At 38.0% G+C, this 12,087-nt stretch overlaps 1 protein-coding gene across 1 annotated transcript in view; it reads left to right on the top strand.

Moving 5' to 3' along the window:
* Nucleotides 1-1,605: 1,605 nt before the first annotated feature.
* mpzl3 (myelin protein zero-like 3) overlaps nucleotides 1,606-12,087 on the top strand; it is a 29,953-nt gene continuing 19,471 nt past the window's right edge. Inside the window, exons 1-2 of the mRNA XM_014004532.1 lie at nucleotides 1,606-1,850; nucleotides 9,821-9,987. Of these exons, the coding sequence (XP_013859986.1) occupies nucleotides 1,745-1,850; nucleotides 9,821-9,987 (273 nt within the window). The 5' untranslated portion in view covers nucleotides 1,606-1,744. The remainder of the gene's footprint in view (nucleotides 1,851-9,820; nucleotides 9,988-12,087) is intronic.

Below are 12,087 nucleotides of genomic sequence, written 5' to 3'. Positions count from 1 at the left end.
TTTTCTGTTTGTTTTTCATACCCACAACAGAAATCAATTTGTATGCAAATATGTGCTCAATACTACTAATACAAAAAGTAAAAACTGTAGATTAGCTCATGCTAGCCTGTTGTTTACTTAAATAATCCAACTTATTGCTGTGATCTTTCTCTCAAATCCATCAGAATTACCTTTAAAAAATTTTGTTTGGTTTAGTTGTACTAGTTTTTATGAAATTCAATGTAAATTTTTTTTCGTTTACATGAAAATAGTCTTTTCATTTGTCCAAATGTTTAAAAACAATAATAATAAATATCAAAATTCACAGCATATTTTTTATTTTTATGACGTCACCTCCACTGGCCGTAAAGGTTCCAGAAAAGGCCTCAAAAAGGCCCGCGGACCACCAGTTGATAATCACAGTTGTAGCTTGTTTTGCGGCTCTGGACACATTTTTTTTCAGTGAGCCGAGGAGCAGAAACGGCTCTTTTGATCGTAAAGGTTGCAGACCCCTGAGCTAGTCTGAAGATCAAAGTGGATCGCTGCTGTCGTTAAGCAGATATGACAAATATGTCATGTCTGTTCATGCAAACACTCTCATGAATCTTTACACCACCATCAGTTTCACTAGTTTTACATGAAAAGCGATGGGTATCAGCAATTTTAAGATGTAGCACATTCAGCGTAGCCATGGAGTCAAAACTGTTTAAATTGTCCAACTTAAAATTTCATTATTATTTTGTTTGAATGAGTGGTTTGCTGCTGTCTTAAAGTCAACATATTACACTTTTAAATCCTTCTTTTTCACATTTATATTATTCGTTGGGGTGGAATGCTTTGGTCTGAATTCCTCCATACTGTAGCTCCACAAGCCCCTCTTTCACTCTTTTCTGGGGGGTGTCTCAGATCAACTCATTTTGAGGCTGTCTCTTTACATCCAAATGAGGCGCCTCACCCCCTCCAGCTCCCAGAGTCCATTCTAGTTTAAAAGAGAGATTTACAGCTATGTAGCCTTGCGGAAACTTTTTAAAAAGCAAATTAATTAAAAAATGTCAACAAGAGAAGATGTGTCCATCCAGCCTTACATGTTGCAGCCAGAGTCTGGCCCAGAGCCAGAGGAGGTTTAAGATGACAAAATTGTAGTTGGTAAGTCCAGACCTTATATGTCTGTTCATTTGTGAATAATTTGACATAATAGTTTATAAAACTTCATAGGAAATAGAGAAAACTGGATGGGTTGAGAAATATGACCCAAACAGAACATCAAAAATATCTATGCAACACCAGGAGAGACCAATTAAAAAATTTCTACACTCCTAGAGATATCAAGTAAAAACAAATGCATTTAACTTTTTTTTTACAATGGATTTTGCATATGATACTGATTAGATGTCATCCAGACTGCTGTTCAAAGAGGTATCTGCAACAGGTAAGACGTTTACTGCTCATGACCACAGAACTCCACTTTAAAATGTCCCATTTGAAGCTGGTTGATCTGTAATTATCTGGAATCTACTTTTATTATAGCATTTGTATTTTTCCCATGTTTGTTCTTCCTTCTGAAATAAACTGGTTGTTTAGGTTTATATTTTTCATCACGATCAGCTGATTAATCGCGCCTCGTCAGGAGAAGCTTCACTTCCTGATCCACCTGTCGGACAGGTACTGACTGCGGGCGGGACGGAGAAATTGACTCACGCCYCGACTAAACAGGAACATGGACGGAACTTTATTGAAACTTTGACGCAGTTATTTATTTTTTTTCATGGTGACAAAGGTGGCCCAGTGTGCTCAGCCGATAATGTGTGGAGTGGTCCGGGGAAGCAGCGCTCTGAACGTCTTCTTCCTGCTGTTTTTTACCAGCATTTTCGGTGAGTAAACACTTCAGGGTTTCAGCTGAAGGCAGCTCAAACTTTGTCCTTGAAGCTGCTCGTTTAGTCACACCAACCTTGTGTTTATTTTATTTTKTTTTATTTTATTTTCGCCACGGTAAAATTCAGAGCTGGTGGGTTTGAGTCGTGACTTGTCGTCGCTTCATTTATCACCCGTGTGACGTTCAGGAGCGCCTCGGGCCTGTGCCGAAATAAAAAAGTTCAAACGAACACCCACCCTCCAGGACGCCTCAAAATACTCCCGGATAAACATTTATATCAAAACATTGTTGTATTTAGTAATGAACTCTGTTTAGAAGATGTAGCCAGCCTTTTAGTCTTATGTAACAGTTCATATCCGACATGCGTGTTTGTGTAAAAACAGGAAGACGAGCCCGAGGCTTCTTACAGCTCAAGTACATCAAAAACATGACTCTGCAGGGAAACTCTAAATATATAAGCCTTGTTACRAGAGGATACGTGATGACATCTAATCATAAGCATTGTTGTGTATCCCAGGTTTAGTAAAGACATCAAATATGAAAACAAAATTATATAACAAAATGCAAATAGGGTCTTGCAGCATTTTCATTTGAAAGTGACATTTTACTGCATTGATATGTTTTATGCTATTTACGTTAAAATATATTTTTCCCTTGTGCTCATCTGCCTGGCAAAATCTCACAAGCTGCTGATCAAATTTTATTATAGGGGTGTGGATAAATTTTTAATCCTACACCAATATTAAATCTGACAGCGGATTCCAAAAGAACATTTCAAACCATTCAAAATATCACCAAAATCATGTGATTATCTGAAGTATGAGGGAAGTTATTGATGTTTGTTCAGGTGAAATCAGCTCATGTTTTCTTGCTGCAGTTTCACAGCAGAACCAATGTGACCATTTCACCTTGCTGTTTTCTAATTTTGCTCATAACTTCCTCAGTGTTCAAGATATCGCCATGAAATTTTAGGAAAAGATTCCCATTCTGGTTTTGTAGGAAGCGTCTTGTATCCTAAAAAACTAATAAAACTTAATAATAGTCAATCAAAAGTAGCAGAAAAGGTATAAAATAACATTACAAGGCAAACTGTAGCATGAAATCAACTTAATGTGTCTTAGAAAGTAAGGAAATTAAAACAATTTAAAAACCATGTGGACATCTGTTTTTTGTAAACAAAGCTCCTCAACCAATGACAGCGTGTTAAATGTGTCAAGTGACGAAGACGAGCATCAAAACACTTTGCAACAAGCGCTGTTCTGGATTAAAAAAACATACTTCGATGTTTCAAATCATTATTAAATTTGGAAGAAGGGCAGATAAAATAATGTTCTTCATGGCAGCTTATCTCTTTAAGGGGTCACTAGAAAAAACTCAGGTGATTTACTTTGATCCTCTTTTCAAAAAAATGTCTCTTCAAAACGCCTCAACAAAAATTAAAAACTCAAAGACGAGGCTGTAGCTAACTACCTGACAGCAGCCCGATTTGTTGAAATTCATAGAAATAACGAAGCAGGAGGAAATTACAAGCAAACGCACCGAGCAGCCTTGCAAAATCTGGTCGCAGCAGTTTGGGAAGAAAATGACAGCAGCTGCTGACGAAATGTCAACATCCRAATTTATGGTAAATTGCAGAAAGTCTACTGCTGATTAACTTCTGGAGTCAGCTTAAGTGACTTAAAAAATAACAGTAAAGCTTATAGGTTAGTCAGGTTTATTATTGATTTACGTTTATTTAACCAGGCAGATCCTATTGGGATCACAGATCTCTTTTGCAAGCAAGACCCAATCCTGAAGGTCTTGCTTGCTATGTTTGCATGTTTATGAACTGTGGGAGGAAAACTCATTCAAACATGAGAACATCATGCAAACTCCACACAGAACTTCCTTCAGGTCCAAAACAGGGCTTGAGCCTGCGGGACCTTCCTGCTGGGAGGCAACAGTGCTAACCACTAAGCTGTTTATAAATATTGAGCTAAGATTTGGTGTGGTAATAACTGAAACTCATCACTGACACTTGGTGCTATCACATTGTGAAAAAAATCTGTAAGATTTTGCCATTAACTGCTTAAAGTCAGCTCATTCAGCAAAATATCTCATTAACCACCAATATATGCAACTCAGCTGACACAGCCATCTGACCTCAGAAAACAACACTTTTGCTGTAATTTTGTAAAAGTCAAAGAAATTCTACTAAAGTTTTGAGTGAATGTAGCTGAAGCTGAATTTACAGTATTTCATCCCAGACCTTGTCAAGAACAGGCCTTTGGAGCTCCTATGAGAATAAAATTGTCATTTTAGTCTCTCAGCTACCTCAGGGAGAGCAGAGTTCTTCACTTTTCACAGAGTATAAACCCAATTTGAGAATAAATCAGCAGGTGCTTCTCATTCTGTGAGATCTTTGCTTAAACTAAACTGTTGAAGTCAAGCCTGTTTGTTTCCATAATATCTCACAAACCACTAACTGTCTATGAAAATTTTAGCATTTGATCACTGGATGTAAATCTACAACTGACTAGCTTTTGGAGTCAACATACTGTATATATTCATGTATAATACGATCTAATGTATAATACGACCCCCACTTTTTTGAGCTTAAAAAGCATAAAAGTTAAATCCTCAAACTACCTCCAATTTCATACAGACTTCAAGATTTTTCAGCCTTTGCAGTCTTTATACATATCAGTAAAATGATCATTGGACTGTTCATTTTATTTTAACAACATATGTACTAAAAGGTATTTTGACAAAACAAATATATATCAGCTGTAGCAGCATCATATGAATTCTGGCATTTTACACATAGTCCACCAGGAGGCACCAACACAAAAGTCAGACTTCACATGAGATTTGGACCATCTTCTGAGAGGAAAGCAGATTACTTCCAACTCGCGAGCGCCCCCTCTGGTGGGGAAACTTTTTTCAGGGATGCAAACCTTTTCAGAACACCGGTAGACGGCAGCCATTACAGACGAACGTGTTTGTTGTTGTTTGAGGAGCAGCCCGGTTACACGCTAATGTCTTTAGTTCGTTATCATTACTAAGGTGCAGGACTACTCCCTCCCCACCTTTTTTAAACATCATATCGCCTGCCTGGATCTGTTACTGTCTCGCTTTGAATCACGACGGAGTATCACAGGTAAGCTCGCTTCAGCTGCTTTTTACGTCGTGGTCTCATTCCCGGACTCAGGCATTTTGTGAATGAAGCCGATATTTCGGTTAAAATACATAAGTAAAAATAGTTATCTGAGTATAATACTACCCCCCAACTTTATGGATGATTTTATGTATTAAATTTTACGTATTATACTTGAATAAATACGGTAATTAAAAATGGRTGCTACATCGTATCGACAAAGCCAACACAAAAATGTTAGCAATGCACAAGCTTTTCAGACGCTGCCCTAAAATTTGATATGGTAGTAGATAAGTCAGTCAAAGCATATAATCTGAGTCATGCAAGATCATGAGATAATGCTGTTTTTAAGGTTTGACCAAAACAGCTACAACGCCATCCTTTCTCATCATGGGATGGGATTATCAATCTTAGTCAAAATGTCTGGCATGAATGATGGTGGGTGATATGAGCATTCCTCCACAGACTAGTAGGCCTGCACTGCTTCTAAAGTCATTAGGTAATAAATCAAGCAGTCAGCAAAACTCAGCTATTTTCTAAACAAAAAATAATTAATTAGGGGACATAATTACCATTTCTTTAAATCATAAAAAACTCTCTGAAACTGGATGTCAGTGCAACCACTGAGCTGTCAAGTTTCCCCATCATATCTCCAGTGACTGCAAATTATCAGCATCCATCAAACCTTCAAGAGTGTTTCCTTTCTTCAAGGCTCCTCTGCTTGATTTCTATTTTCATAAGGAGTTGGATTTGTTCATCTTGTTGACTCAGACACACTGAGGCCTTTGTAGATGAATCACATGGATCCTGAGAGAGCTCATGCTTTTTTTGTGTGGCGGTGGGGATAAACTCTTACCATACTGGTTGGAGTCTGATGAAACCAGAGCTGTTCTTCTAACACTGAATAAATGAGCTGATTACAGGCCTTATTTTTACTCCCATTTAGTCCTTAGAGAACTACAGATTGAGTCTTTTTAAAATGATTGAAACACTTTTATTCCCAAAATAGCCATAAATTAATATCAGAAGAAGTTGGTGTGCATAGACGTCTAATGTCCTGATGGTAGTCATACATTAAATGACTATGCTTTTATTTTGTATACAAAACTGACTGTTGTAGTAGGTAAGACCATCTGTTACTGATGAAGGCTAAAATATTTAATACATTGGCACAAGTCCTCTCAGCTTTTTTTTTTTAAACTAAGATAATTTTAAAAATATACACAAGTTCTGGAAAACGATCAAATAAACCCCAAATCAGCAGCGAGAAAAATAAACAAAGTAAACAAATCATCTCCAGCTTTTAAGAACAGTTTTAGATTAATCATGTTTTGGCCTTTTGTTGCAGCCAGTAGGGAGTAAAATAATCCTGCCTGCAGCATCCACTTTAAGCCATGCGGACAATGATTAAAAGAAGCATACTGGTAAATCGAAGGGCGAATGAATAATTTATAAGATAAGGGAAAAGCTTAAGGTCTCAATTGGGTTTATATTTCTTGTTTCTCCAAAGGGTGAGAAATAAAATGTTTCATTCAACAGGTTTCATCCGACCAGAATATCCTCAGCTTTTAGCAAGATTTATTTAAAGAAGCCCTTAAATCTTGGCAGYTGCATATTAGATCAGCACAGATTATTCAAAATAGTTGATTAAGTTCATTATAAAAATTAGTCGACAGAATTTTAGTATCTATTTCTGCTGGGGGAGAGCCCCCTTTTTTGAGTTATTCATTAGCTGTTGTTTTTAAAGACTACTTGCAGTTTAATTTGGATTTAATAATTTTTTTATAATCAGTTGTAGGGTTGGGCATAATCGTATCGTGTGCAATTAATCGTCAGAAAAACATTAATCGATTACTTTTTGGCACTTGACAATTAATACAATTAATGCCACCAGGCAGACTGACTGGAGATTTCTCCAGTCAGTCTGCCTGGTGCTCCTCTCCACTTCAAATACGACGAACATTAAAAATAAAGTTTTATAATTTATTTATCTGTCAACACAATTTAAAATATGATGAATAGCCTGAAATCTGTAATTTTCACACAATTTGGAACAATTTTTTACAAAGATCAAATCTTTCCTACTAAATTGGTCATGTGACTACAAAATAAGGGTGTCCAGGGACTCGAGGGGATTAATTGTCAAATTAATCGTTATCGGCTAAATATCACAATTAATCATGTTTAATTTTTTTGCCAATATTGCCCAACCCTAATCAGTTGTATTAATGTTAGAAATACATGTGATGAAGCTATTAAGCTTTATTTTTATGTGTCCTTATTTTAATTTACTATGAGAACGTATGTTAAGGTAGAGAGACTGGATACATATTTTTGCATGGTCCAAAACCTAAGGGATAGAATCCTGGCTGTGGATGAAGGTCCGTGATGGACAGATGTGTCACAAGCCTGTCAGTTGCAACAGTGGAGACTGGAGAGAAACTTGTATTATGGTGTCACTCAGTGCTGCGTCTGCCAGGAGATCTCTGCTGCTCTGACATGTTTCAGGCCTCCACTGTGTGAAGAACACATTTGTAGATGCTATCAGGTTTTCTGTTTGTTTCTTTGTCTAAAATGAGCAGGTGAAATGTCACTCTCTGATAGTGTTTAACCCACTTCACTCCCCTTCCTCTGGAACATATAAAAGCTGCACGTCTTGTGCAACTAGTGAAATGAATTATMGAATCGCCACTCTGGGAGCATAAAAATGTGGATTCATGAGGAAAAACTCTTTTTTTCTGCACCGCCCCTGGCTTTTATAACATCTTGAACTCTCTGAGGCATGGACCTGACTAATGACAAAGTTGACTCTTCATCAGTCTGCCTCCACCTGTCTCTTACTGTTGTCAGATCGGCTCTGCAGGTTGGAGACTTGTCATCGACCATTTCCTCTTTCACCACAGATTTTTAGTTAGATTGAGGTCTGGACTGGTTGCAGCATGGCTGGGTGATACGGCAGAAAAATGTATCACAATATAAGCGTTCCATATCAGCCAATATCAGTAATTATTAATTAGTTTTTGTTTTACCTAATTGAAAAAAAGACCAGGAGAAAAAAGGCAGATTATTACTCCCAGCTGGTAATGTGAACTTTCCTCTTTCTTTATTTATCCACAATTTCCTCTCGAGCTGTTGCACTCATTTTCTCCTTTCACTCCAAGCTGTTCCTTTTTAATTTTTAAGGCATGCGGCATGGTGGTGAAATGCTTGAAATATGCCAACAGGTTGTTGCTAGCTGACCAAAGAGTGAGTTGAGTTAGTTGATGCCACCAACCTTGCTTAGTTGGGCTTTAGCTGCTGGGTAGCATCACTAGCTGTTGTCACAATCTCTGGTCCCAATCCGTAATTTATTTCCCTATGTAATTTTCGTAGATATCCGTAAACTTAGTAATGAGCGTGCAATTATTTTACCAAGCCAGAGGAGGACACACAAAGAATAAATTGTGCCACTGTGGAAAGAGGAGGTAGGTAGCGATTTTACAGCTACAGTAGCTGTTGTCACTGTCTCCGGTCTTGGTCTGTCTGTAATTAGTTTTTCTCTACGTAAAGTTTGTAAATCAACAACGTTCTATCGGACATATTTTCTATTGATACTGATCACGTGACTGCCATGTATTTTTGTATTTTTTAAGGATAGTTTTCACATCCTTTGCCCTAGGGCTGCACAATATATTGAAAATTTATCGGCATTGCAATAACAGCCTGTGCAATATGCATATCGCAACAACTGCATAAACTGCAATAAATGGTTGACTCAGAAGTTTCCATTTACGCATTTTGTCATTCAGTTGGAAGCTTGAAGTATTTCACCAAATGGTAAATGGACTGTACTTGTGTAGCGCCTTTCTACCCAACCAGGATACTCAAAGTGCTTCACACTACAATTTGTGTCCTCATTTACCCATTCACACAGCACTCTACCAGATCTCCTACAAAGCTAACATGTACAATCAACTATGGAGACTAATCAGTGCCAATCACATTCAGACACTGATGGGACACACATCAGAGACATTGAGGTTAAGTATCTTGCCCACACAACAACTGAGACAGCTGGACGGGGGATCGAATCGGTGACCTTCCGGTTCCAGGACAACTCCCCTAACCACTCTGCCACAGCCGCCCCAATGAAGGTGAATGAAGCCCTTCATGTTTTTGGTCAACTGGATGAATCTCTTCATATTTAAAAAAATTCAGGCTGGAGTGGAAATGATTWGTTATTTTTTAGGTTGTTTTCTTGGCTTTGACCCCAGAGCAGAAAGATATCAACACTACATACTTATGCATTTGTTCATTTATCGCAAGTCATATTGTCATCGCAATATTAAGCAGTTATCYCACAACGCAGATTTTTCTAAAATCATGCAGCCCTACTTTGCCCTGTTGCAAGATGCCTTAGCATCCCGAAAATGATGTCATCCCCCAGTCATCCTTTGAACCAATGGAATAAGTAAAGTGTCCAAAATTACAATGTAGACGTTGACATTTATTGAAGATGTAATCTTCTCTGTGCTTTAATTTAACGTGACACTTTCATCCAGTCAACACTCGTCCATGACCGCTTTTCTTCAGCCCATTGTCACCTTTTTTGTTTGGGTGTTTAATGATGGTTTTTGTTTGACTTTTCAAAGGTAATTTCCATTTCTTTTAGACAATTTCTCACCGTTCGGTCACACACGGTGACTTCAGTTTCTGCCTGCTTGCTTTTTAATATTTTAATTTTTTTTGAATTAAACAATAAAAGGAATGTGTTTTATATTTTATGTGTTTTTCTTAAACTCCTGCTGTGACTTTTCACATTTTCGTCATTCCTTCTTATATTTTGTCTTCAGCTCCTTCTCCAGTCGCTTCCATCAAAGTGAGCACTCCAGCAGAGCTCCATGCATCTAAAGGGGAAACTGTCAAATTGTCGTGCACTTTTTCCTCCACAAGGAGGCCGACCAGCAAGATGACAGTGGATTGGTCCTACAGACCCCCATCCGGAGGTGCACCACATACAGTGAGTACATGTTTCTTACAAATTACTAGGTGTAAATACTGTTTCAGATGTTCAGATAATGGATTGCAAGCTTCTACGGATGTACTTATGATTATATGTTCCATTAACATTTAAAGGTTTTTACTTTGTGCTGTCGTTCACTCCATCTCAAGTAGGACAGAATCTGTTAATCAAGAATAAATGACAAAATGTAAAAACCTAACACTGTGTTGAACTAGTTGCGCAAGATGTGTGTTAAAATATTAGTTCACATGATCCGATCTAAGCAAGAACATGTGGCAAGCAGAGGCAGGTGTGGCACTCATGATGACAAAGTAAAAACAGAAATCAGACAGCAGTAATTTCAAGCACACATTAAAATGAGAAATAACCCTGTTAATCTGACAATCGATTTTAATCTGCAAATTTAAAACTAATCAACCATGCCAGTGCTTCTCTAATCAATCACCAAAAGGGATAATGAAGATCCAGCAGTAGTTGCTACAACCAGCTCACCGATGCTCTTATATACTGTTTTTACTGTGTAAATTCTTCTAAGGTTGTTTAAAAGCAGCTTGTATTTGTTTTATTTGTAAAAGGAAAAATTCTAAATAATAAATCAGAAGTCTTTTGTGTTTTTGCCCTCATGTCTTGATTTTCAAAACCTACTTGTACACATCCTGGGATTGTAATAACTCTGAATCAGATTGATTTCAGTTTTTGTAATAATTTAGGTTCTGTTTATGTTTTACCCTTTTTATATTCTCCTCCATCGTGTGTTCAAAGTTTCCCCAGTCAACACTAACCAGGCGGCTATCATCAAACCGCTTCCTTTGAAATGGTGTTGTGGCCTTGTTTGAAATGCGTTCGGATGTATCCACTGCAGCCCATAACTGCATTCAGTCATTTAACCCTTCGGCTGAAATTCACTCTGTAGTCCACTAAGAACGCACCACATAATTTAAGCTGCTGCTTTGTACTTGAAGACAGCCATCATGTGGTTCTTTGTAATTGCATTTGGACAGTGGGATTCCATACTGTGGTAACTGCAACTCTATATGCACTCATTTCCTATAGGAGCACTCAGTGTTGAGTGGAGGCTAATGTTTTGTGGCTTTGCTGACGTGGGGGGCTGCGGGGGTTGTCATTAGGACGTAGTTCGCTGCTCGCAAAGAATGTAAGCAGATCCAACTGTTTGTAATCACGTGCTACATAGAGTCCAGTTTTCTTCTGACTTAGTTTATTAGATTTTCTCTTTAATGCTGAGAGAGGCAGCTCCTCAAARGACCCGCACATGGAAGCAAATGGTTTCTAATTTTTATTTCTAAACCTTCAAATCCCTTCCACCCAATTTCATTAGTCTTTGGCTGGTTTATGGGCCTGTGCTTACCCGGCCGTATATCACACTAGGAAAGAGAATAAATGAGCATGTGAAAGCCTTCATCAGAAAAGTATGAATTTGCTGCCAAAGTTTTAGTGTCAGTCTGCACTGCTGCAGTGGCTCAGTCCTGGTGGGAATAAATTTTATATCTGGTGGGACGAGAGGCTCACTGTTCAATCAGATGTATGTGGGAAATCGAGCTAATTGGTGTATTTGACAGTTAAATTCTGTTATTAAAAGTTTTGTCAGTGGTAGATTAATTTTAAATTTTGATTTATTTTATTAATTTGTTTTTTTAAATAACATTTTCCAGTCCTTTAGTTGTAGTGCAGTTCAGGAGCTGCTTTGTGTCAGGTTTGTTTCCAGACTGAGCAGACTCGCCACCGCTCTCTTGTAAGCTGCATTCTGCCARGCTTTAAACAATCATAAATAACATTACACAGGAATAATCAGCTCTGTATACCATGCCTGCAATCAGGATCAAGAGGAAGAAACTCAGATTGTAGACACACAGCTTTAAAACCATAACATTTATCAGCTGTTATGATTGTTCAGGCTGTTCCGTGTTTGCTTTCACCTTTATGTAGCTTTTATTGCACAGCCCAGGACAGTTATCTGTAGCGAGGCTGGCTTGTGTTTTATAAGCTTGTGGAAGTAAACAGCAGATACAGGCTGTGTCCAAAACGGCAGGACGGGTCCTCCGAAGGTCGAATTTGTCGGCCGCATACGTCACAGCGCCG

This window comes from Austrofundulus limnaeus, unplaced genomic scaffold (genome assembly GCF_001266775.1).
Source record: "Austrofundulus limnaeus strain Quisiro unplaced genomic scaffold, Austrofundulus_limnaeus-1.0 Scaffold25, whole genome shotgun sequence".
Classification (NCBI taxonomy): domain Eukaryota; kingdom Metazoa; phylum Chordata; class Actinopteri; order Cyprinodontiformes; family Rivulidae; genus Austrofundulus; species Austrofundulus limnaeus.
Note: the sequence above shows the minus strand (reverse complement) of the source record. Positions and strands in the feature narration are given on the sequence as shown.